Source organism: Dothidotthia symphoricarpi (genome assembly GCF_010015815.1).
Source record: "Dothidotthia symphoricarpi CBS 119687 unplaced genomic scaffold P153scaffold_9, whole genome shotgun sequence".
NCBI lineage: Eukaryota > Fungi > Ascomycota > Dothideomycetes > Pleosporales > Dothidotthiaceae > Dothidotthia > Dothidotthia symphoricarpi.
The window spans coordinates 1,288,736-1,313,187 of record NW_022985016.1 but is presented as its reverse complement, the minus strand read 5'-3'; the positions used below and the strand labels follow the sequence as shown (position 1 = coordinate 1,313,187).

Sequence of the window (24,452 nt, the reverse complement as noted above, 5' to 3'; positions counted from 1 at the left end):
CTCGGATTACATAACCGTGCATCGCCAAATCCACCTCTCCAAAGTATACCAAACCGTGACTGCGTTCCGTCTACATTACAATACAGCTGTTCTTCTGGCACTGCTTCAGGTATCCCTCCTCCTCGTCTGTCCCCACGGGATTCCCAGGCTTCCTCACCACGCCCTTGACGCTCAACGTCTGGTCACCTTCCGCATGCCACCACCTCATTATCTGCTGCTCGGTGCCGTTGCTAATCTCCGAAGTGATAGTCCAGTTGCCACCACTGGCTTCGACGCTGGTCTCTGGGAAGTGGAATATCGGCAGGTAGATGACTGTCGGGTGGTCTTGCGGTGTGGAGCTTGGCGCGGTAAGGTTCAACTTGAATGTGCACGTCTTCAGATCAAACCCGTAGTGTGACATGTTACCATGCACAGCGAATGGTGTTGGACGAATGAACGCTTCGGCTGCGCGCAGGCCGCGGACGGTTCCCTCTTTCTTGCTCGAGCTCATGCGTTCGGGTGTTATTGTCTTCTTCAGCGTGTCGGGCGTGACGCTGAGTGTATCTGTTGAATGAGCGCGAGAGAAAGCGGGCGAGTCCGTGTCCAACGATGCGCGGGAGTCTGCTGGCGAGAATGCACCTGCGGGGACTGCCTTGTCGTCTAATGAGTAGATGGAGAGGTCCTCCCCGTTCCACTGATCGCCCCAGTAGTGGGTGTTCTAAGGACTATGAGTATCATGTCTTTAACAGCATACACCGCGTTGACTTACTGTCGCAACATATGTCCACAACGCAAACCCACTTGCCTCACTCTCTTCGAGGGCGAAATGATTGGCGTCCAGTGCCGCGATCTGACTGCTGTAGTTGCCCGTCTTGTATGCGTACTGGTCGTCCATGTCGTAGGGAATACCAATCTCGGTGAAGACGCAGGGGTGGACGCCCATGTGCTCTGTGCCTTCGTCCCTTATCGCTCTGAGTTGATGAGCAAAGCAGTTTCGGATGGCGTTCTCCCCAATTTTGATGGCGAATGCTGGCGTGAGGTACTTTCCTCGCAGCACACCAAACACATCCACATTCCATACACGGTTCCTAAAGTGGAAATTAGTTATGCTTCATATCAAGTGCGCCAAACACGCCTACCATTTCTTCGTAATCAGGGTTATGCCGTCGTAAAAATGTGGCGAAAAGACCATGTTCGGATCGTCGTCCGCAGTTCCCTTGATAGTGGGTGGTATCTCCAACACTGGGGGCTGACAAAACATTATCGCGTCTGGGAACACTGATCTGACCATCTTGCTGTACTTGCGGTAATGTGCTAGGTAATAGTTGTTCGTAAAGTATTCGTAATCAATCGAGGCGCCATTTTCTGGATTCTTCGAAAAGTAATCTTTCTTGAGGAGCGTGTCACTTGTTGGATCCCAAACGCCATGTTGAGCCCAAAGGCACTCCCCCAACTTCCAACCAGGGTCGCGTTTCCAGCCGTAATGCGATTCGTCGTAGTCTGCGGGCAACCAGGCCGTCTTGCCTTCGGGGTCGATCAGTGCTGAACCGGACTTGAATGGTCCCATGCCGCCAAAGTCCCACGTATCGATCTCGCAAGCTCTACCAGATCCGGTAAGTATTGCCTGCCAAGCGGTAGGCGTGGTTCCCTTCTTAAGCTGCTGTTCTTTGGGGATGACGGAGATGTCAGAAAAGCCAATCAAGCCCCTGTTGGGCTCGTTCATGCTCTCCCATCCAATGACTGGATCGTATTCCAGATCACCCGCCGCATGGATCCGCTGAGCAAGATGCTCACATGCGCCAATGTAGTGGTCTTGCAGATAGTCCTGGATGTTCTTGCCGTCGATGATGGCCTTGGGGGCGAAATTTTTGCCGCCAAAGAACAGCGTGAACATGACCTGACACACCATTCGTGTGTAGTTTGTCGCCCAGATCATCTTGGGAAATGTGCTCGGGTCGGGGTACGTGTTTTGTACGAGGGCGGCTTCGGTGACGGCAAAGAACTGCGGATTCAGACCGCATGCGTAGAGTGTCCACATAGGTGCTCCGGAACCTCCAGAGAATCGTGACCACTACACGATATATCAGACTACAGCACTATGTACTGGTAAGAATGCTACCTACGACATCCTGGTGGGGATCCATGAAGATATAGAACCCATATTCTTTCGCCTTGCGCAGAATGGATATGGTGTGTTCGATCCACTCCTCGTCATATATCCCCGGCCCTGCATGTTCTATTGCTTCCCATGTGAAGATGTAGCGGATCGTGTTGTATCCCCAGCTGCGCAGTCGCGAAAAGTGCTCGGCCGAGTCTGAGAGAGAAAAAGGGCGGTTTACGAACGAGACGTTGTCGCCGTCGAAGAAGTTGTCGGAGACGTGTGAGGGCTGGTCGGGGGTTGCGGGGAACTTTGCGTCGGCGGCGCAGTTGATGCCGTGCAGCGTCACCTCGCGGTTTTGGGGATCCCGGAACGTCCGGCCGTCGATGCGCAGTCTGAGCGGTGCCATAGTGAAGGTGGTAAGAGGGAGGGAAGAGAGAAGGAGAAGATGAGAATGGAGGAGGTAGAGGACGCGATCATGCACGTACACGACGTGCAGGCGACTTACGTCTTGAGTTCTTGGTCGTTCGTCACTATTGATAGCGTCGACAGGGATGTTCGCTAGCGGCGCGCGGGACAAGGGTCCAGTGCGGCAGTCGTGAAAGGACAACTTTCAATTCATTTATTCCAAGTCGCATCGACCACGTTTCACCTCCAGACTCGCACTTCTCCATGTTCTAGGTCGCTCCTTCCTCGTGTATATATCTGCTCTGTATTCTTCCACCCAACCTCCGTCACTCATTCACACATCCACTCCGTCAACATGATCATCCGGCTGTCCTCGCTCGCCCTCGGGCTGCTCCCTCTAGCCTCCGCCCTCTCTCCCGCGGACATCCCAACAGACACTCCCGTGTCGCAACTCATCAAGGATGCCAGCGTGAAACTCGCCACTGGAAATGCGCAGGATGCGCTCGTCTACTTCGACGTTGCCATTTCTCGCGATCCCCAGAACTACCTCACCTTCTTCAGGCGCGGTGCCGCTTACCTTTCACTCGGAAAGGCCGCCCAGGCGCAACATGACTTCGACAGGGTGCTGGAACTGAAGCCCGGCTTCGAGGGCGCCCTGGTGCAGCGGGCAAAGATAAGAGCAAGGAAGGCCGACTGGACTGCAGCGCGCAAGGACTACGAGGCAGCAGGCAAGACCGACGACGTCAAGCAGCTGGAGGAAGCCGAGAGCGCTGCTCTACTCGCGCAAGAGGCAGTCGAGAAGGGCGACTGGGAGAACTGCGTCACACATGCTGGAACGGCCATCATGATCGCCGGCGCAGCCTACGACATTCGCAAGACAAGAGCCAGGTGTCGCTTTGAAAAGGGCGAGGTCATCGAGGGCATTAGTGACCTGCAGCATCTTCTCCAGATCAACACCGGCGACGTTGAGCCGCATCTCCAGAGCTCCGCCATGGCCTTTTACTCGTTGGGTGAAACCGACAAGGGTATCAAGCACATCGCGCAGTGTCTGCAGTCAGACCCCGACTCCAAAGTGTGCATGAAGCTCAGAAGACGCGAGAAGAACCTCGAGAAAGATCTGAAGAAGGTCCGCGCGCACTTCGACAAGCGGCAGTTTGCCACTGGGTCGAAACTCCTGATCGACCGTGGTGAGGAGGATCCCGGCCTTCTCAAGGAAGTGAAGCAAGACTTCCAAGACTATGTTGAGATGGGCTACATCTACAAGAACTCGCCCCAAGGTCTCTACCAGAGCCTAGTCGAGATGACCTGCGAAGCCTACATCGAGGTGAGTACATATCTCGTCCATGCACTCCCACCCCACTAACCTCCCCCCAGATGAACAGCCTCAAAAAGGGCGCCCCCTACTGCGCCGAAGCCCTCCAACTAAACCCGGACTCCCTCCACGGCCTCCTCCACAAAGCCCAACAACAGCTCGACACGGACCTCTTCGAAGAAGCGGTCCGCACCCTCGACCACGCCAAAGAACACCACGCCAACTCCCAAAAGATCCAGGAACTCCTCCAAAAAGCACACACCCTCCTCAAACGCTCAAAGACAAAAGACTACTACAAAGTCCTCGGCGTCGCCCGCGACGCAGACGATCGCGACATCAAGAAAGCGTACCGCAAACTCTCCAAGGCGTACCATCCCGATAAGGCGAGCGCGAATAACATGACGCCCGAGGACGCGCAGAAGAAAATGGCGGCGGTGAACGAGGCGTACGAGGTTCTTAGTGATGAGGAACTTAAGGCGAGGTTTGATCGCGGTGATGATCCGAATAGTCAGGAGCAGCAGCAGAATCCTTTCCAGGGTAATCCGTTTGGGAACGGCGGAGGTCAGCAGTTCCACTTCCGACAGGGTGGTGGCGGTGGGTTCCCCGGTGGGGGTAACTTCAAGTTCCAGCAGGGGGGTGGCTTCCCTGGTGGGTTTGGCTTTTAGTTTGTTTGGGTTTGCGGCGCAGCGGGGCTTGGGCGTTTGGGTCGCGGGCTTAGATAGCTGGGTGGGAGGCATTTCCTGGCGTTTCTTTTTTCTTTTTCTTCTCTCGATGTGTGTCGGCGTCGTTGCTGAAGCTATTCCTGAATCGAAATTCAAGATTTTTTCTTATGCACATACACACACACCATGCTCTACCATCTTGTCTATTCCCTGGAAGCTAACGCGCGTTCCAACGTTTTCTCATAATCTCCGAATGATACTCGTAGATGTAGCGGGCAAAACTCATGTTTTTACTAAATTCTGTATACGTGTACTCCTCGCTCACCGCGCATAGCACTCGATTGAGCCCTGAGACGTGAACATGGGAGGTCTTCGATGTACAAGCATGTGTGTCATTTAACCTTTGGAAACCCATCCGTAGATATAAGACTGGACTCAAAGCGCAAGACTCTGATACTGTAGTTTCCCTACCTGATATCACCGGCGGTGTGCTATGGAAGCAGTCTCGGGGGAAACACACACTCACTCATCAGAGCCATATGGACACTCAAGTCTACCGTAGTGAAGAACTCTCCGGAATGAGGAGAGGAGAAGTTACGGTGGTGACACAATCTCGTCAGGAAGTATTGATCACTCTGAATTAGGTATACATATGTGCATTCTTATTCCTTGTAGGAAGATTTGACTTGATCGAAGGTCACAATCTCTAGTACATGTTCCTGTAGACTTGCTACTGTTGTTCACGTCGAAGCTCCTTCTTTAACTAGTAGAAACTTTCTTCGAAAGCCCTCGAGAAAAAGGCGAGCCAGTATTCTTTCCAGATTCCCATGCACCTTCCACGTGTACAGTCGTGCCGTTCTGTCGTCTTCACCCTGTTATACCTCAGAGCGCCAGATATCTTCAGTCAAACCTCGGGCATATCCACCGCATTCTAGGTGGCCACCTCAGACTGGGAGTCGCTGTTGCTATCTGTAACGTCATCGAAGCCATCAGTGTAGTAGGATTCGGGACTTGCAACCCAAGGTGGTGATTCCGCCGGTCTCATACGATGTTTGAACAGCATAGGAAGTAGTTCGATCAGGAAGTCGGTACTCATAAGTTCAGAAGGGTCTTTGACGGTATTCCAGCTAGGAGTAGCAGCAAACACCCAGAAATCGATCATAAGGCGTCGTGCCGGAGAGTTTGCAGGAGTACCTTCATAGAGGATTTTGATTGTTGAAGCGGACGGATGGTTTCCGCCCTGCATTTTACGATCGATGGTTGCGTGAATGACAGCATCCTTGAATTCCTTATCCAAAATCTTCTCACCAAGGACGTATAGATGTGCGAGGTCTACGTATGTGACCCTCGAATTCGTGGTTGTAACAATTCTTCTCGTGTACAACCAACGACTATACTGTTCGAAGGTATCTGGGCGCTCATTGGAGAGATTGATAGGTTTGGTAAGGTCAGTTCTCCATTCGGGTTTCATGGCATTCTTGAAGAACTCCGAACTGCTGGTGATGACGGCTTCGTGGACGTGAAAGACCTTGCTACCAACAAGCACTGCGACCGTTTCGCCGGTAATACTATCGACATGAACTTACGCAATTTCAACAACCATTCAAAGAGCTTACTTGGGTATATGTCTCGCTTGTTCAGCAGCTATAAGTGTCGTGAGGCGTTCATTGGGCGGTGTTGAGTCTGACATCTTGCGGAAAACAGCTAAATGTATTTCAGTATCGAGCGAAGTGAGCGAACTTAACGGCGAGGCTTGGTCCTACCGGGTAGACTTGCACTGTTTAAGAAGACAATAACTGGATGATGGCAGTCGGGCTGACGTTGAACGTTGCGGGGTATCTATGAGTAGTGAGAACATGCACAACCCTTGACTCAGATCAGGAAATAACTTTGATTCGCGGAAACACAAGCTCGCTTGAGTAAGTTAGCGATTGACAATGCGAGCAAAAAGATGAAGTATCAGTACAGCCACGAAGGGCACTATGAGTGCTGAAGTCCTTGCGACAAAAAAGAGAAGGACTTGACACTCTCTATTATTACTTATTCATGTTGTCCGCTCCTCTATGGATATACGTCTCAAGAATACAAACCCGCCAAATCAAACACGCAGGCATACAACCTACACGCTCCGATATGTTTCGAACAAGCAGCCAAACGAAATGTAACGAATACAATAATACCGCGCACCTAATTAGCTTCACCGAAATCGGTGTGCCCTGTTTCGTTCGCGTGCTTCACTGCTCCGCGCTCGCCTGCACCCTTCCAACCACATGTGTTACACTTGATGTCGAACTTTTGCGTGTCGGTAAAGTAGTGCGCCTTCTTCAACTCTCCGCAGAGCTGTCTCGCCGCCTCTAGCATGACGTCATCTCGTGCGTCAAACAGCTTGACGTCGTTGTCTGGGTCGAACGTGGAAGACCCAGCTGGAACGAACGCAATAGTGTCATAGTGTATGCCAGAGTAGACGAGGATACAGCGCTTCGCTTTGCCCTCGTTGAATCGATCAACCCTCAGATCTTGTACATTGACGCTAGCAATCTCAATATCAAATTCCTGAGACAGAATGCTCAACTCAATCCCACCACCCCATGAGTCGGAGTAGGATATCCATTTGCAGTACTCGTCGGGTGCTTTCTGTAGGACGGCCTCGTTGTAGAAGTCTGGATCTCGTTGAATAGCTTGTGCTACCAGAGACCGTAGCTCTGTCATGGAGTCGAGAGTATCTGTAAGAACAGCACTGCCTACAGCTCGGAACATGCAGGAGTTGTCGTCTGGCATGACACGCAAGACAACAGTGCCACCGCGGTCAGGAACTGGGATCTCGGGCGTATCCTTGTCCTTGAGCGCTGAGGCCTGCTTCCGTTGCAGCGAGAGGGGCGCAGACTTTGACTGTTCCTCCTCCTGCTTCTTTTCACTCGGGTCCCCGGTGGCTTGTCCGATGACGATTATTTGCGCGCCATTAAGCTTGAGATCGGTGTCTTTCAACAGTGTAGACAAGCCGTATAATGCGGGGTCGAGAGGTTGAGGTGGAAAGCCCCACTTGAGCTCGAAGAGAGGCAAGTCCGTAGAGGTGGATATGGACGAGAGAAGGTCGGAGACGGCAGCGTTGTCCTCAAGGGAGAGGGTGTGCTGGCCGTTGGGCGCTCGTAGCCGGATTCTAATAGGCATCTTGCTAAGAACAGTGGAAAAAAGTAAAGCTTTGAGAGGAGAGTTGAAGGACGGGAGGGAGAGGATGGAGGCGAAGGGTGATGGTGGGGCAGTACGAAACAAGCAAGCTACGACGTGGTATGAGTTGGTCAATGTGATGGGTCAGTGGTATCATCAAACGCGCACAAGGCGAGAGTAAAGAGGCGACACAACGCTCTTTGTCATCTTAAGCAGCATGGTCGAAGGCGGTCAGGGCTGTGAATTGTGGATGATGTCGCAAGTGAATGTTCCGGAATCTCTGAACGCGCCGCGGCTTCGCTGGACCCCTGATCCCAGTCGAGTCGCCAAGCGCGCATTGACCAGTTCGCGACTTCTACATGCGAACGACGCGACACCTCCACGACTTGCGCATCTTCAATTTTCCGACGTCTTGAGCGCAGAGCCATTATACAGACAAGATGGCGACCGTACGCGCGCCAAGCTCGACGCCCGTTCCCACGACCGAGACCGCCGAAGCCGCAGGCGCAAAGTCGACCGTCACGCCAGAAGAATGGAAGGCCATGTCGACGGTGCTGCACAATATCTACGCCTATGAATCGGAAGAGTGAGCATTTTGCGCAATACACGTGACAGACAATTCGAGTACTGATAACTATTTGCAGTGGATACGACCCTACGAAGCTCTTCCAGCGCAAGGTCAATAAGCGCGCGGTGCCCGACTATTACGATATCATCAAGGAGCCCATGGCCTTGAGTACGATCAAGCAAAACGTCATGCACAAGAACTACAAGGACTTTGCCAGCTTCGTACGCGACCTTGCCCTTATTCCCCACAACGCCCAAGTCTACAACAGGCAAGATTCGCAAGCATACGTGGATGCGCTGGAGGTCAAGGCCGTCATCTTGCGAGAGCTGAAGAAGCTTGCCGACGAAAAACTCATAACCGAGGAAATCGCGACATTGCCATATCTTGGAGAGATCCCAGAGGCAGAACCGTTACCACTGGAGGAGGAAGAGGAGGAAGATGACGAAGACGACGAGGAGGAGCTTGAGATTGACGAAGATGAGGATGAGGACGACGAAGACGAGAGCAAGCGCAAAAAGAGGCGCGGCCCACGGTCCTCAGCAGCCATTGCTAAGCGTGAGAGTGGCGTGAGATCGAGAAACAAGGACGCAGATGATGCGAAGAACGACGACCCGGAATCGAGAAAGAAGCGAGGGCGGCCTCCGCGTGTCGACACACCCATGGAAGCTCGAATCAAAGCTATCATGAAGGCCATTCGCAAACCTCGAAATCAGCTGAACAAGCTGATGGTCAGCGCCTTCGAGCGCGTGCCTGACAAGACTGCCATGCCCGAGTACCACGCTGAGATCAAGGTCCCAATGGCCATGGACATCCTCAAGCGGAAGCTAAAGCGGAAGAAGTATAACTCTGTGGACCACTTTATGGTCGACGTGGAGCTTATGTTCGAGAATGCGAAGCAGTACAACGAGGAAGAAAGCCAAATCTATCAGGATGCTGTATATTTGCAGGGCGAATCCCGGGTCATCGCAAAGATCGAGAAGGACAAGCCTGACACAGACTTTGTCATGGAAGAGGGTCGCATTCCTATGCCCAACGGCATCATCCACAATGGCGAACTCTGGAAGGTCGGCGATTGGGTACATATCCAGAACACAAACGACCTCACGAAGCCCATCGTTGCACAGATCTACCGGACATGGCAAGACACAGAGGGTGGGAAATGGGTGAATGCGTGCTGGTACTACCGTCCAGAGCAGACCGTCCATCGTTTTGATAAACACTTCCTCGAGAACGAGGTTGTTAAGACTGGCCAGTACCGCGATCATCGTATCGACGAGGTCGTTGATCGATGCTTCGTCATGTTCGTCACTAGATACAACAAGGGTCGGCCTCGCGACTTCCCTCCAGACAAGGAAATCTACGTTTGCGAAGCACGTTACAACGAAGACGCCCACAAATTCAACAAGATCAAGACGTGGGCAAGCTGTCTGCCAGATGAGGTTCGCGACAAAGACTACGTGATGGATCTGTTCGATGCTCCTCGCAAGCTCAAGAAGATTCCCAGTCCAATCGCGTACCTGCTGAAGGACGAGCAGACCGAGGATGACGATCTTCCAAAGCCTGACTGGGGTGCTGAAAACGCTCCGCCAAAGATTGGTGCTGTTCACCGTCGTCCACGTGATGCTAAGGTATGTTTTCACTATCTTTCTTCTCGTGCAAAACAAATGCTCACTATACTCACAGGACTCGCCACCCCCTGAACCCACACCTCCTCCTCCACCGACACCTCCACCAGCACCACCAATGGCAACTCCACTGCTCGCTAGAGCGCCATCGAACGGCTACGGTGCCGAGTTACACAGAAACCATTCCTTCCCGCAAGCACCTACCATAACACCTATGCCCGCACCAACACCACAACAACATCACGCTGCGCCAGCTTACACGCCAACACATCCAACACACTATCACTCACAGTCGCCTGCCCCACACCTCCACCAGCAAGGATCCCAAGCGCCAGGCTTCCAACCCATTACACCACATGTCCCGTTCACCCCTCAACCCACCGCACCAATGCAATCATTCCAGACGCCCCGACCCACACCAGGCTATCCACAACAGTACGCTCAGCAGCCATCAGCCGCATACAAAGCCCCTCAACCAGTAGAAGTCTACGTCTTGAACGACCACGCCAACGCCAGTATCCCCCAAGACATCCGCGAGCAATTCCAGCGCGACGAAAAAGGCCGCATCTTGTTCTTCACAGCTCCGCCGCTCAACGTCGATCAGCCCCTCACAAAAGAAGGTCGAGCCCTCGGCCACTCAGCACGCTACCTCGCCGCGCGCGCAAAGAAAGAACAAGCCAAGGCAGAAAAACGTAAAGCCGACGAAGCCGGCGCTGTGGAACGCGACGCAGCAGCCAAGAAAGCAAAGGCAGACGAGGAGGAGCAATTTCGAGCCGCCGTTGCGAAACTAGGCATTAAGGCTGTGCGCGCGTTGGAAGATCAGCTCGCTATCACGACGAAAATGGACTTTGAGCACGCTTTTAACGGGCAGGCCAAGCAGGGTGTGGCGACGGTGCTGGACCGCTTGGTCACGGCGCAGGAGCAGGCGAGCACGAGGAATCTGCTGCGTGACGAACATGTGCGGGAGCGGGAGGCGGGGAGACAGACGAGTGTTACGGGTATGACGGCGAGGTTGGAAGAAGACATTTAAGGGGTGGATGTGTTTTGGGAGGTGAGCTTGAAACTCTGTATGGACGGTCGAGTGGAATGTGGCGTTTGGTGGTTATGGTGCTACACTAGCATCTCCTCAATGGAGTTTGAAGAAACACAAATATCTCGTTCGATACTCTTCTTTTTGCACTGCTCAACACATGGCAAGCCAGGTACATGCTGGTGCGGCTTGGCCTTTGGGATTGCCAGTGAGAACAAGTAAGACTGCTCTTTTCACATGTTAGCAATTACAACACCTTGCTGCAGCTTAAAAGTCTAGAGATAGAATTATAAACTCCTTAGACGCGCTTTGAGCATTTGCACCTCTTAGCATTTGCTAAAATAGAATTGTTCTACCAGTTATGTGCAGTTCGTCAAATACATTCTACTACACTTCTTCCAGGTTTTGCGCTACCGCGAGAGAACGACATCAACTCATTGGTGCGTGATACCATTTCAGCAGAAGGATGTCAATTGTGAGCACAAGCAAAGCAATCAGAGATTGATTCGTAGATGTGTAGTTATTGCTGATTCGTAAAACTGAGAAAACAGACTCCATGAAGGTAAAATCCCCCATGTATTTGTAGCTGATGTTACATGAGAAGAAACGCTTTCAAAATCCCCTGCCCATGTGCTACGGTCTGTCGTTTTCGGGAAACACCAAGTCTCGATTCTTCGCTTCTGTGTCCTGGAATTCTGTGCAGATGGACGTATCCAGCAAGTGGGACAGTAAAACTTTTCCTGAAACGAATGCCGCTTTGAAGAATACCATATGCCATTGGAAGGCGATGTTTGATCGTCGTATGGTCGGTACTAGCCTGGCGGCCAAGAAGAGTGCGTGTTGGAAGGTCCATGGAGCATGGAGCATGCAAGGTGGCGCTTTGAGAAGGTGACCAGGGAACCAAGATGCGGAGAGACGACTTTGTCAGTCCGACTGAAGACAGATGATCAGTCTTTAATTTTTCCATAGAGGCCAATGTGTTCGTTCCGGACAATCGCCTCGTAGTCGTCCCAAGTCCTCGCCAGTGCGTCATGTCGGTGCAATTGCCAAAACTCACGCCAGGCAGCGCGATCGAGTTTCTGGCCTTGTGCATGTACCTTTGCCACCTGAATCAACCGACATTCTATACAGACACCGACAGAGTCTGGGTTAGCACCATTCTCAATGAGAAACTGTATAGCCGGTATGTAGCGACGGTCCACTGCAAGCTGTAGAGCAGTGCATCCTTTGTCGCGCATCTCTATATCAACGCCATGATTTAAGATGACATGTGCGAGATCATAACGGCAAAAGCGAACTGCTTGGTCAAGCGGCAAATGGCTACCCATCCTGTTTAGGTCGAGAATACCGACCCGGAGAAGAGCAATGAGTCCGCTGCGACTTCCCTCTCGAAACAGAAAGGACACCTCCTCCGTGGATATTGGTAGTCCGTTCGAAGCCTCCAGATCCGCATATGATGGGTCTACAGTCTTCCTGTATTGTAGAACTCTTAGCAAGAAGTCGATGTTGCCGAACTTCATACAGTCGACGACAACTAATTCCATCCTCCAGGAAATTTCCTCAACCTTGGAGACGTTCGCGCGAAGTTGGAATTCGGCAGAGAGAAAATCCAGGATCAAACCTCCTGTCTCGTTGTTGAAAGTTTGAGCTGCTAAAAGAAGAGGGTCAATCAATTCGATGCACAAGCGAGGATTGTCGGTTGGTGCATTACTCAAGATCCATTCCACGATTTTGAGTTTCCCGTTTACGACTGCTGCGTTAAGTGCGCTTGCAAAGTAGCGATGAGGGTCTTTAAACAAGCCCTTTGAAAAGGTTACCAATGACTTTAGTAAGCTTAGATCGCCGACTGCAGCTGCAGCAGGCGGTAACGTTTTTCGAGTAGACCATCCATCAGTGACGCTGCTTGGAGGATTCCTCAAGAGGCAGCGGAAACCTGTGAATCGAGAATCACCTAAGATGACATTACAGACGTCGTTCATATAACGACCTCGCACTGGTTGTAAATGCGAGTCTTCATAACTTAACAACTTGTCGACTAGCTCTTGAATAGGTTTGGCTATACTGGCAAATTCCAGTGACAGTCGTTTGCGTAAGATCGTGCCGCTGTGCATTGAGATAAAGTGATTCCTAGGACCAATGGCAAGAAGATCCTCGATGTTCTGGCGAGTGATGAAGTTGGCATGAATTCCTGTGGCGAAGGTTTCTAGAACAGTTAGCTGTTTCCAATCTTAATATTGCATGTGTACTCACTGCAGACCAGTCGGTATCTTGCTGCTTTGGCGATACCCACGTCCTTCACCAGAATATGTGCAATGTGCTGGCACAGCTCTGGCGGAAGATCGAGCAACTTCATGACCGACGGATTGCTGTTGTGCTTGTATGATGAGTGAGAGGTGTGAGTAGTTGTTGGTGGATGGTAGAGTGTAGAGGTGAGAGTGGTGGTTATGTGAGACGAAGCTGAAAAGGCCTTCATAAACACTCCTCGCTTAAAACGTTGTCATGCGCGACTTCGCGTTCAGTGAAAGACTGTGACGTCAGTGTCGATAAGAAGCAAACGCTGTGAGTGAAAGCCTTCACCTTGTAATCTCTCGGCATCGTGGACTACCAAAGTTTAACGTCTGTGCTATTTCCAAGACGCGGTCAAGAAAACCGAGTATTACGCAGCACTGAAGGCGCCAGATATGATCAAATCGTACCAAGAACAGGCTGGGCCTATGTGTCGGTCAAGCTCAGCAGCAAAAAAGTTGACACCGGATGAGTGAACCTAGTGCAGTAATTCTCAAATCCAAGTCTATTTGAAAGTTCGTGGACTCGAAACCTGATAGCTAGAGCAGGTAGTGTAAAAGTCGAAGCAGACAACATACTACTACTTAGACAGATCAATTACACAGGAAAAAGTCGCATCACGTTAATATCTGGATCTGGCAGATTGCGACTACTAGGATTAGGGAGAAACGAAAGATAATAGATAAAAAGCGAATACTAGAGTATATGACTTGAACCATCCCGTGCTCCACGGCCTCGTAGGTTCGAATCACAATAAACAACTGATGTCTGCTGACATATGGCGGACACCAGAACACGCTTTACTCTGCGATTGAGACCCGAAATGTAATACGCGTTTTGAAGGAAGAGAAGACAAGACAAAGATTTCATCAAAGAGCAGATGTCAGACGTCATAACGCTAACTACTCTCAGTTAGCGAACTTGTCACATACATGAAATCACGTTCCTCTTGCTAGACTCTTACAACTCATTTCCTTGAACATCTGGCTCTCCTATCGACAAAGGTAGTAGCCTGAGGGGTATATCAACTAAGCATCTTCATAGTTTTCACTTGTTCCCTGACTTTGGCTGCAGGTTTATGCATATCTAACTTGCCTCTACTCGCTTCGTCTAAAACGCTCGAGTACCTCGCCATGAAGAGGTCTTTATATCTTGAGTAATTGTGCCAAATATTAAACATCTTCAATCCGAATTATTAAATGGCTGTAATAGAAAAAGTTAGTCCAATCAATCATCACCCCTAGAGAAAAAAAAGAGCACGAGTACAGAATCCAAAAGAATCGAATCAAGAACACTCAACTACCCCACAGTGATGACACTATCCAACCAACTTGCAGAGGTGCCCTTCCCTACCCCACCCCTCAACGCCCACCCCTCACCTCAGCACATTGCCCTTTGCCCCTCCGGTAGCTCCGCAATCCACACTTGCCCCAAACCTTCCCTATTAGGCATTCTCCCCTCAGCGCGTCGTGCCCTGCATGCCCTTACATTTACCCCGTAATACAAAAAAGGACAAGTCGAACACCAATCCACGCCCACGCCCACCCCCATCCACACCCCCTCCCTATTGGGTGAGGCGGCAGATGCAAAAAAATGCTCCCTGCCAGACTCGAACTGGCGACCTTCGGATGTCTACTCTTAGAGTAGTCATGGTCTTAATATGAGACCGACGTGATAACCAACTACACCAAGGAAGCGTGAGACGAATCTTTTTTTTTCCGATGAGGATCTGATGGATTTACGGTATTGTATTTTTTGAAAAAAAATTTCTTGCGCGGATGGGCCGTCTGGTCGATTTGTAGTACTGATTTGGGCCTCGGGATAGTATATTTGGCTTATGAGGGGCAGGTATTCGGTGCGTATGGGGGTCAGAATCACGATATTCGTCAAAACCCATTGTATATGTTTAACCATGTCAAAATGCAAACGCTGTCATTCATTACGTATTACACCCAATATCTATACAACCCAAACCCAAGCCCGCCATTTTGCCCTTCATAAGATGCCCGAAACGCCACAAAGCCAAGCCGCCCAAATCCATCCATTACCCCGTTCATTTTTCTTCCAACAACACATTCCTTTCCCGCCCAACCCCAACTCTACGGCCCCAGTCTCTGCCCAGGCTCCGGCGTCCTTGGGATCCCCGTCATGGGGACGCCGACGCTCGCCGTTGGCAGCACGCCGTAGCGACCATATGTCTTCTGATCGACGCTGACGTAGTGCGGTAGTCTGCCGAGGAGGTTGAGCTTCGTCTCCACCCAGCGCAGGATCTTCTCGTGCGGGACGAGGAACTTGATGTAGCCTGACGCCCAGAGGTAGCCGATGCCTGCGCCGCAGAGGTGGCCGATGAGACTGACGTTTGGGACGATGAGGCTGGTGGCTAGGATGAGGATGAGGGGGGTGGACCATGTAGGGATCTTGTAGGGGCCGATGCTGGAGGGGTGTTAGTTGGAGGGTGGTGGTTGGGGTGGGGGGTGGCGTACTTAAAGGTTGGGTTTGTCTTGTGTGTCTTCATGACCTCTGCGGAGAGGAGGAGGAACACCCATATGCTGGTTTCTGTCAGTTTCCTTCTTCACAAAATGTTAAGGCGCTGCCGCGTACCTTGACCCCATGACTATGGTGTTGCTCCTCAGAACGAACTTCTCCAGCAGCACGTATATGCCGCCTGGTATTGTCCCGAATGCTGACGTTTGGTCAACCGCAGTCCTCAACTCAACATCTAGTAGTTTGCTTACGTCCGGTGAAAAGCGCCAGTGTGACCAACGTCCCAAATTCTGCTTCAAAACGCTCAATGAGGGGTGTTACGGCGAAGAGGTTGAAGATCATGTGGAAGAAGTTGAGGTGCATCAATGGGAACAGATTGAGCCGGTGCACTGCGCAAATAGTAAAGTCAGCTTCTGAAATAAATCTCGTAGCATGCAGTCCTTCCCAAAGACCCAAATACCACGCCCATTCTCTCAAAGGAGGCCCAAGAAGCCGCAGGTCATTCTTCAGGATTTTGAACACCTCCACCACTCCCCCTTCCCTCGTCTTTCTAAAATCCTCCCCAAACTTTGACAGCAAAAAAATCCACATACTCTGCGTAAGATCCATCTTAGCCGGCTCGAGCCGCCCAAACTCGCGCACCCACGGAAACGGAATCGTCGCTATCCATAGCCCAACAATAGCAGTCGCCAACAGTCGCGTGCAGAGGGGTAAGCGAAAGATATAGGAGCGTATGCGCGCGGGATTAAACTGCGGAAACGACGGCATGGCAGTTCGCGACGGGGTGTAATACAGATGGGGAACATGTGCAGGCGCGTCGAGAGAGGAAAGTACCATCTAGGGTCCAGCGCCGCTAGCGCATGTCTTGACCACCAAGACGGCTGCGAGGGATGCGAGGGCGCCGCACACGACACTCGTTTTCCCTGCGGTGCAATTGAGAGGCGGGCAGCATGGCTCTGATATGTGGGTTTCTTTTGTAGATGTATGCCAGGCGAGAGCTGACCTGAATAGCATCGATATTGGCGCTGCGGAGAGATGCCCGCATCCAGAAGATCCCACCTTACCTCTCCGCCTTCTGCATCATCGTCGGCATAGCATGGCTCCTCGTCCTCCCGCTGAACGAATACTCGCGCAAGACGTACGTGTCTGAGAATGCCCTGCTGCCGGGGCAGGTGCACACGTACTTTACAGGCAGTGAGCACAACGTCTTCCGCGCATACAGACATGAGGTGGATGCGCTGTCTGGTACGAGTGTGGAGGAGCGAACACGCCGACTGGCAGAGATATTTCGCTCGCAGAATCTCAAGGTCGCGACCCAAAAGTACAACTACCACGTCTCGAACCGCACCATCGCAAACGAAAACGTATATGCTATCCTCCAAGGGCCCCGTGCCGACGCTACAGAAGCCATTGTCCTGATCGGAGCATGGAAGAACATGGCAGACGAGGTCAACACCTCGGGCGTTGCTCTGGTCCTCACACTGGCCCGCTACTTCAAGCGCTGGAGTCTCTGGAGCAAGGACATCATTTTTTTGGTGTCAGGGGACAGCACGAGCGGGCCGCAAGCCTGGGTCGACGCATACCACGACGGACACGACGAGCGTTATGTTGAAAGCTTGAAGATCAAGAGCGGGGCATTGCAAGGTGCTGTGGCTGTCGACTACCCTGCTGGGCCATGGGGCCATCGATACGACAAGCTACATGTTGTGTACGATGGTGTGAATGGCCAGCTTCCAAACCTGGATTTGTTCAACACGGCTGTGCAAGTAGCAGGCGGCCAGATGGGAGTCGGTGCCGTCATCCAGCGCATGTGGAAACACACAGACACATACCAGGAGCGCCTCACGACGATGCTCCGAGGGATGGTTTCGCAAGGAATGGGCCACGCAACGGGACCACACTCATCCTTCATCCCCTACCACGTCGACGCCATCACGCTTGTCACAGTCGGCGACGGATGGCATGATGAGATGACGCTGGGGCGAATCATCGAGTCGCTGTTCCGCAGCTTGAACAATCTCCTCGAGCACCTGCACCAGAGTTTCTTCTTCTACCTGCTGCTCCAGGCCAACCGCTTCGTCAGCATTGGGACGTACCTCCCCTCGGCTATGCTGATCGCCGTCAGCTTCAGCATCACATCAATCGCGCTGTGGGTGAAGAGCGGGCGTCCAAGCGAGCCTACTGCGAACTTTGCATCCACAAACCCAGAGAGCAAAGCCGCCTCCCACCCCATCCCATCACCGTCCACCTCGGAAAGCGTAGAAGACGATTCCACTCCCGCAAAGCCCTCAGAATCCGAAGAACCCCCCACGGCCGAAGAAACACAAAAACCCGCCGACCCCCCAGTCCTAATCCACACCCCCTCAGGCTCCCTCTCCCTCCTCCCCGCCCCCTCCCTAAAAATCACAGAACGCCACCTCCTCTTCCCCCTCCTCTCCGTCCTCCTCTCCCACCTCCTCGGCCTCCTCCCCTTATACCTCTTCAACACCTGGCCCGCCCCCTCCCTCCCCCCCCTCTACCTCACAGCCGCAAACCTCACCACCCTCCTCCCCCTAGCCATAGCATACTTCCTCGTCCTCGAGGCCCCGCCCACGCCCCAGCAAACTACCCTTGTACAATGTTTCTCCCTGCTACTGCTGGGAATGTGCCTCGCCGGCCTGGCGACGCTGAACTTTAGTCTGAGTTTCCTTGTTGGGGTGTGTACGGCGCCGTTGAATTTCGTGCATAAGGCACGGAGTAAAGGGGGGAATGTGGCGCAGTTGGCGGGGCTGATGCTGGTTAATCCGCTGGTGGTGGTGCAGGTTGGGACGCAATTACTGGGGGGGCGGATGGAGGAGGTGCTGGTCAAGGCTGCGGAGGGGTGGGTGGTGTGGGGACTGTGGACGCAGGTTGTTGTTTGGGTTGTGTGGTTTCCGGCGTGGGTTTGTGGGGCTGTTGTTGTTGCTGTGGGGGTGTTGGAGTGAGTGTTGGCATGGGAAGGGAGTGTAAGATAGGGTTGGGAGGGGAGTGTTGGGGTTATGTATGTTTTGGTTTATGGCAATGTGCTTGGCTCGTGAATTGTTTTGTTTTCGTTTCGTTGGCCATATGCCTTGGCTGGCTCGTGACTACGTAATTGCCTGTCTTATGGCATTCTGCTTGCCGCTGTTCACTAGGCGGAGACAGTTATCTACTCCACGGCATCTCCCGAATAAAAGGCGTTATTCAAGCAGCCCAAACATCTTTACCCACCCCCTCGATCCAGTTGCCGAGCTGGTTGACGCTAGCATCCCACTCCTTCAGCCGTCCCCTCATGCTCTCAATCTGCTTCATATCCAGCACCTTCGGTTGCACCCAGTTGATGCGTGCAATCTCCGCAACCTGATCGATCTGGCCCCTCAGCAAACCCAAGCTCAGCGCCTTCATAATCAGGTGCTCAATCTCCTTTGGCTGCACCTTTGTCTCCTGGGATATCTCGGTGAAGGTCATGGCGCGGTCGTGTGGTGGGCGGCGGAAGACAGTCTCGGTGAGGGCGGAGAGGGAGATCTTCTGGTAGAGGAACGTCTGGTGCTCTTTGAGAAGTGGGACTTTGGAGATGTTGCCTGCAAGCACGTCGTATGCGATCAGGTCACCACGGTTGAAGGCGAAGAGGAGGTCGCGCAGCCATGCGTGAGGCGTGTTGACCAGCGAGTCGAGGATGGGATGTAGGAGCAGCTCGCCGAAGTTGTAGATGGAGTCGGAGACGAGGGCGGCGATGCTGAGGTCGTAGGCGCGGGACTGGCGGTCGCGCAGCTCCAGGTCGTTGAGGTCGACGCAAGCGAGGAAGAGGAGGGCGTTTTTGTAGTAGGCTGCAAACTCGTGCTTTGACTGGGGGGTGTTAGTACCTCGACATGACACACTGCAGAGTATAATGGTACCTTGTAGTACTCTGCGCTTGTGCGGTAGAAGGACGCGTGCACTACTGTCTCTACCGAGTCGAAGCCGTCCAGTATCTGCTCGCACTCGTCCAGCTTCTTCTTGGCACCCTCCTCGTCGCGTATGGCGGGCCGCAGCTGGATGCTGGCGGCAGCGACTGTGGCGTAGACGTAGGCGTCCTGTGAGGCGGGCTTGTTGACGCTCTTGGCGAGGTTGTCGACGAAGGTGAGGCGCTCCTTCTCGTCTGGGGGAGGAGTCAGCATGCACACCAGGACTGCCTTCTTCTACATGTCTAGACGCACCCTTGATCTGCGAGGCCGCGTTGAGCCCCAGCGTCACGAGCTTGAGCTGATTGATCTTGTTGGCGAAGCTCTTGATGAACGTCTCGAAGAAGGGTATCCGCTGCTTGGCACTGTCGGGGTGGTCGAAGAATTCAATCAGCTTGTCCGTCAGCTCGTGCCACAGCTTTCGCTCCCAGTAGTCCTCGAAGGCGATGAAGTACTCCTGCAGCTCCTCGGGCGCCTGGTCCCGCGCGTCGCCCAGCAGGTTTGGGATCGTATCCGTATCCATGGCCATGGTTGTGGTGTGAGTGTGACGGGGAGAGGGAAAGTGGTGGCGGCGAGGTTGCGTGCACGGCGTTTGTCAGTGGGATGGATGCTTGCTAGGTATGGCGTTGCGGCGGAGGCTAGCTATCCAGCCGCGCCAAGGCTATCTTGACGTCCGCCCTTCAATCCAACTGCCTCACCACGGCTGCATGCCACCCTCCTCCCAGCCATTGAACGTCGCAACCATGGCCCTGCCACTCCGCTGTGCGCGCTCTCGAACGGCGTTGTCGGCGCCCTCGCCCGCGATCCGCGCAGCAAACTTCTCGACATCCATGTACCGGCGCCAGCAGCAGCTCAACCACGACGTCAAGATCACCCGGTACCGCACGTGCTACCCGCATTGTGATAGAGGGCTAACACGTGCCCAGGACTGGAAAGCCCATCATCACCGTAGCGGGCGGTAGATCCTCGCTGGGAGGTGCGCAATAGCCCCCATCCACGCCCAACACGACCGCTCACACAAAGGCACAGGCTACACGGCGACCGTCTTCGGAGCCACGGGATTCCTGGGACGCTACATCGTCAACAGACTGGGTGCGTGAATCCATGCCAGAGGAGTAGGGGGATGGTGCTAACGGGAGGAACAGCGCGGTCAGGATGCACAGTGATCATCCCCTTCCGCGAGGACATGGCCAAGCGCCACCTGAAGGTTGCCGGAGATCTGGGTCGCGTCATCTTCATGGAAATGGACCTGCGCAACACGGCCTCGATCGAGGAGGCCGTCCGACACTCTGACATTGTCTACAACCTCATTGGTCGCGACTACCCCACCAAGAACTTCGACCTGGAAGATGTACATGTCGAGGGAACCGAGCGCATCGTCGAATCCGTCGCCAAATACGACATCGACCGCTATGTCCATGTCTCGTCACACAGCGCACACCTCGACTCGGCCTCGGAGTTCTACCGCACAAAGGCCAAGGGCGAGCAAGTAGCGCGCTCCATCTACCCAGAAACCACCATCGTGCGTCCAGCCCCCATGTTCGGCTACGAGGACCGCCTCCTCAACCGCCTCGCCTACCCCTCCAACGTCGTCACCTCAAACTGGATGCAAGAGCGCCTGCGCCCCGTACACGTCATCGACGTCGGCACAGCCCTCGAGCGCATGCTGCAAGACGACACCACCGCCGCCGAAACCTTCGAACTCTACGGCCCCACCGAGTACACCATGTCGGAAATCAACGACCTCGTCGAAAAAGAAGCAATGAAGAAGCGCCGCCACGTAAACGTCCCCAAACGCATCCTCCAGCCCGTCGCCCACTACGCCAACAAATTCCTCTGGTGGCCTGTCCATTCCCGTGATGAAGTCGAGCGCGAATTTATCGATCAGACGATTGATCCTAGTGCAAAGACGTTCAAGGATCTCGAAATCGAGCCTGTCGAGCTGAAGAGCTTGACGTTTGAGTATCTGAAGGGGTACCGCAGCTCGTCGTACTATGATCTGCCGCCCATGTCGGAGAAGGAGAAGAGGGAGGAGAAGAAGTATTTGCATGTCATTGATGATCAGTAGATGGCTTGAACTTTGTATATATTTGTGGGGGTTTAGTACCGCGACACTAGGTAGTCGGGGAATTGACGTTTTCGTTTGTGATTTGCATACATGTGTGGTTGTGGTGATGTGGTTCAGTTGTGAGTATATGAAATTAACAGCACGGTGAATACTAGTATACGTATCTACCCCCTACAAATCAAACGCCCAATACTCCCTGACCCTCATGCATCTGACATCAATTTAGCCAAGTTCCTTACTATCAAACTCTCTATTCTACTCCACTCTCTGAACAACGCCCCCCACTCCTTTCAAGCGTCTCCCCCAACCCCAGGTCCAGTAGATAGGATACGCTGGGTACGTGGCTATGTAGTCATCCACCACAACCTCTCAATTCACGAATGTAGGCGGATGGATACCTTGGTGCTTTCTTGTTGAGGCTGTAATGTAAGGTGGGGTGGAGGGTGATTTGTGGATTGAAATGGGCTGAGATAAGATGATGACAGGTTGGTGACGGGGCGTTAGATGGGTTACGGATGTTAACGGGGCGTTAGATGGGTTGCGGATGGTGACGGGGTGTTGGACGTAGTGTGTAGGTAGAACGGTAGGCCTTGCGCAGAGGGTTTTTGCGTCCGAGGCGTCGCGCTCCGGGATGCTGCCGCCGACGAGGTGCAAGTTACGACGCTGAGATATGTGTCGAGTTCAATCCCTAGGCGACAGGAACATGAATGTAACATGCTGGATTTCTGGAAATGTGTAGCCCGTCGTAGTTGGCCTTGATGGGCCTCTGGGTAGATGTTGGGCCAGGTTCAACCGATCCTGATCTCGCGCCTGGTGCTCGGGAAATGATGCTTGAGATCATCCAAAGTGCCGGGTTGGGGGTAGGCACTTGACGTCTGCCGATGTGGGGCCATTTTTAAGAGGCCAACTCTCTCGTATACACCGTTTTGCATCCAAACAACTAACCCGTATTTGCTGTTGAGAATTATACAAGAAAAGACACGGTGATCGCGCAGTGCGATGTAAAGCTCGTCCTGTTCATCAACCTTGGGCGTGAGGAATAGTTCCCAATACTTTGTATCATGCTCAGGCTGTGGTTCGGTACGTGAGGACATCGTACTTGTTATCGCATAGTTCATATACGAGAATACTTTGGACGTACCCTCCCGGAAGTAGCTGAACTTGACCTCGAGAACCAACGCTTCGATGCGCAAAAACTTTGTATATCCTGACATCTCGTATTCTTGTTCCAGCGAAATGCTCGCTATGAGTTCTTCTGTTAGGACTTCGGTCGTGCCGTTATTTTTCTCCACATAAAAACAGCTTGGTGCGTTGTCGTCGTCGTCGCTCAAGTCCACGGACCAAGCCACAGGGCTGTTCCAGCCAGCCCAAGACCAGCTCGGAAATTCTGAGCCTCGCGTCGTGGCTTGATTTGTGTAGGTGTACCACGCGAGCCCGTGACCCAACGCGAGATATGTTTGGTTTTTGCAATACGGAACCTCCCTTTCCACACTGAAGGCTTCGGGATTGATTGGTATTCCCCAGTACTGATACACTGGTTTAGTGCTGCTAGCAAATGACCTGAGCAGTCCTCGCATAGCATTCAAGGCATCGGAGCTGTTGGTCAACTCGCGTCCCGTGTAAGCAATAAGGTGTTCACTGAGGTTCATCCTAGGGACTTTGTGACTCATGCCGCCATGAATCAAGCCGTGATGGTAAGAGGACATATTTCTCAGGTCGATATCCAGAAACTCGCAGCAGCTACCACCGCCGCACTCAAAAACCACTTGTTCCTCGGTGAACATCAGACTTCGGCGCGAGAAATACGCCTCCTGGTATGTCCAACCTCTCTTTGACCAAGGTGATTCCTGGACAGCGTCCTTGAAATTCAATGAGCCTGAAACCCAGGTCGTGCCATTGATGTTGACCGAATGCGTGATTCGGGGCCGACTCCCAACGCCAGGAAGTCCAAAAGATGAGTTATCGCCGGCTGCAGCAACTATTGTGAGAGAAGCCCAATTGTAGATCTTATCCATAATTGACAGCTGATGTTGAAGCTCACGAACCACAGATTGGTTGATACAGTACTTGTCTACCCATAAGTAGCGAAACCCCAATTGTGTTGTGACCTTGATAGCATCCTCTATCGTGTTTGGCAGAGGTTCAGGCAGTAAGTCTAACGAGTCTTCGCAGGATTCGATTATCGGGTTTTCTTGTGTCGGTGGTCCCCCCCATACATAACTGAGGGCTACATAGCGAAGATCAGGGGGCGCTGGAATTATCTTCCTAGTAGTACAGTCGATGACTTTGACATTTGAATTCTCTGGGTGCCACCTCAAATTTTCCGTTGATGGTGAAGAGCAGAACGAGTGATGATCCTCGCAGAATGTGATCCACTCCTTCAGCAAATCGGTATTGATATAATTCTTTTCTAGGGGCCGAAATCTGACTAGCTGGCCAAAAATACCATCATCATCATTAAGTGGATGAATAAATCTTAGACCGGATACACTAATACAAGCAGGATATTGTCTCGATATTTTCCCTCTTGGATAGAAAGGATCCAAAACAAATCTTAATTTAACAGCAGTATCCGCAACCGCTTTGACATCTCGAGCTAGCGCGATGGAGGCGAAGAATAGGCAGAGTGGACACGTTGAGCCTTGTTCGATGCGTACACTTCCCGTCCTGATGGTTCTGAGATCGATGGCTCGACATTGTGGACAGAGGTCCTCTGTGTTCCACTTGGTAGCTTGGAATTCACTAACGGCCGTCGCAGATATGCTTCTTTTCGACCTGAGAGGTACAGGCAAAAGTGACGTGTTCGCAGCCTTAGCCATGCTGCAGTGG

General features: G+C 52.6%; 12 protein-coding genes and 1 non-coding gene across 13 annotated transcripts; 4 read left to right on the top strand and 9 right to left on the bottom strand.

Annotated features, from left to right (window-relative positions):
- Window positions 1-70: 70 nt before the first annotated feature.
- Window positions 71-2,486, bottom strand: P153DRAFT_290259 (glycoside hydrolase family 5 protein; the record flags this gene model as incomplete). The annotated part of the gene is made up of 4 exons (XM_033663703.1): window positions 71-697; window positions 734-1,067; window positions 1,119-2,050; window positions 2,103-2,486. The coding sequence occupies 4 exons, from the start codon at window positions 2,484-2,486 to the stop codon at window positions 71-73; spliced, it is 2,277 nt and encodes a 758-aa protein (XP_033524543.1).
- A 213-nt stretch (window positions 2,487-2,699) lies between these two features.
- Window positions 2,700-4,787, top strand: P153DRAFT_396482 (DNAJ domain-containing protein). Its single transcript, XM_033671483.1, has 2 exons — window positions 2,700-3,809; window positions 3,860-4,787. Exons 1-2 carry the CDS (start codon window positions 2,841-2,843, stop codon window positions 4,460-4,462), a joined length of 1,572 nt encoding a protein of 523 aa, XP_033524542.1. The 5' UTR covers window positions 2,700-2,840; the 3' UTR covers window positions 4,463-4,787.
- Window positions 4,788-5,088: 301 nt separating this feature from the next.
- P153DRAFT_315864 (uncharacterized protein) lies at window positions 5,089-6,293 on the bottom strand. The gene is made up of 3 exons (XM_033664971.1): window positions 6,223-6,293; window positions 6,076-6,163; window positions 5,089-6,027 (listed from the first exon to the last, which is right to left on the bottom strand). The coding sequence occupies exons 2-3, from the start codon at window positions 6,147-6,149 to the stop codon at window positions 5,391-5,393; spliced, it is 711 nt and encodes a 236-aa protein (XP_033524541.1). The 5' UTR covers window positions 6,150-6,163; window positions 6,223-6,293; the 3' UTR covers window positions 5,089-5,390.
- Window positions 6,294-6,475: 182 nt separating this feature from the next.
- Window positions 6,476-7,868, bottom strand: P153DRAFT_366616 (ubiquitin thioesteras-like protein OTU1). Its single transcript, XM_033668091.1, has one exon. It carries the CDS (start codon window positions 7,625-7,627, stop codon window positions 6,647-6,649), a length of 981 nt encoding a protein of 326 aa, XP_033524540.1. The 5' UTR covers window positions 7,628-7,868; the 3' UTR covers window positions 6,476-6,646.
- Window positions 7,869-8,015: 147 nt separating this feature from the next.
- Window positions 8,016-11,139, top strand: P153DRAFT_431192 (chromatin structure-remodeling complex protein-like protein rsc1). Its single transcript, XM_033672881.1, has 3 exons — window positions 8,016-8,210; window positions 8,269-9,820; window positions 9,876-11,139. Exons 1-3 carry the CDS (start codon window positions 8,065-8,067, stop codon window positions 10,845-10,847), a joined length of 2,670 nt encoding a protein of 889 aa, XP_033524539.1. The 5' UTR covers window positions 8,016-8,064; the 3' UTR covers window positions 10,848-11,139.
- Window positions 11,140-11,489: 350 nt separating this feature from the next.
- P153DRAFT_418903 (uncharacterized protein) lies at window positions 11,490-13,257 on the bottom strand. The gene is made up of 2 exons (XM_033672170.1): window positions 13,098-13,257; window positions 11,490-13,050 (listed from the first exon to the last, which is right to left on the bottom strand). Exons 1-2 carry the CDS (start codon window positions 13,198-13,200, stop codon window positions 11,795-11,797), a joined length of 1,359 nt encoding a protein of 452 aa, XP_033524538.1. The 5' UTR covers window positions 13,201-13,257; the 3' UTR covers window positions 11,490-11,794.
- Window positions 13,258-14,122: 865 nt separating this feature from the next.
- P153DRAFT_231669 (uncharacterized protein) lies at window positions 14,123-14,369 on the bottom strand. The gene has a single exon (XM_033662690.1). It carries the CDS (start codon window positions 14,311-14,313, stop codon window positions 14,158-14,160), a length of 156 nt encoding a protein of 51 aa, XP_033524537.1. The 5' UTR covers window positions 14,314-14,369; the 3' UTR covers window positions 14,123-14,157.
- A 358-nt stretch (window positions 14,370-14,727) lies between these two features.
- Window positions 14,728-14,830, bottom strand: P153DRAFT_t59. Its single transcript has one exon. It is a non-coding gene; the product is annotated as a tRNA-Met (tRNA).
- A 402-nt stretch (window positions 14,831-15,232) lies between these two features.
- Window positions 15,233-16,385, bottom strand: P153DRAFT_385386 (uncharacterized protein; the record flags this gene model as incomplete). Its single annotated transcript, XM_033670424.1, has 4 exons — window positions 15,233-15,566; window positions 15,617-15,682; window positions 15,735-15,816; window positions 15,869-16,385. The coding sequence occupies 4 exons, from the start codon at window positions 16,383-16,385 to the stop codon at window positions 15,233-15,235; spliced, it is 999 nt and encodes a 332-aa protein (XP_033524536.1).
- On the top strand, window positions 16,312-18,580 carry P153DRAFT_396477 (Glycosylphosphatidylinositol:protein transamidase, GAA1 component; the record flags this gene model as incomplete). Its single annotated transcript, XM_033671482.1, has 2 exons — window positions 16,312-16,580; window positions 16,629-18,580. The coding sequence occupies exons 1-2, from the start codon at window positions 16,568-16,570 to the stop codon at window positions 18,578-18,580; spliced, it is 1,965 nt and encodes a 654-aa protein (XP_033524535.1). The 5' UTR covers window positions 16,312-16,567.
- A 238-nt stretch (window positions 18,581-18,818) lies between these two features.
- P153DRAFT_356785 (26S proteasome non-ATPase-like protein regulatory subunit 13) lies at window positions 18,819-20,084 on the bottom strand (the record flags this gene model as incomplete). Its single annotated transcript, XM_033666673.1, has 3 exons — window positions 18,819-19,460; window positions 19,511-19,752; window positions 19,811-20,084. 3 exons carry the CDS (start codon window positions 20,082-20,084, stop codon window positions 18,819-18,821), a joined length of 1,158 nt encoding a protein of 385 aa, XP_033524534.1.
- A 214-nt stretch (window positions 20,085-20,298) lies between these two features.
- On the top strand, window positions 20,299-21,623 carry P153DRAFT_290281 (NAD(P)-binding protein; the record flags this gene model as incomplete). Its single annotated transcript, XM_033663704.1, has 4 exons — window positions 20,299-20,432; window positions 20,482-20,531; window positions 20,585-20,647; window positions 20,701-21,623. The coding sequence occupies 4 exons, from the start codon at window positions 20,299-20,301 to the stop codon at window positions 21,621-21,623; spliced, it is 1,170 nt and encodes a 389-aa protein (XP_033524533.1).
- A 788-nt stretch (window positions 21,624-22,411) lies between these two features.
- On the bottom strand, window positions 22,412-24,442 carry P153DRAFT_356783 (HET-domain-containing protein; the record flags this gene model as incomplete). Its single annotated transcript, XM_033666672.1, has 1 exon — window positions 22,412-24,442. The coding sequence occupies one exon, from the start codon at window positions 24,440-24,442 to the stop codon at window positions 22,412-22,414; it is 2,031 nt and encodes a 676-aa protein (XP_033524532.1).
- Between the last annotated feature and the right edge of the window lie 10 nt (window positions 24,443-24,452).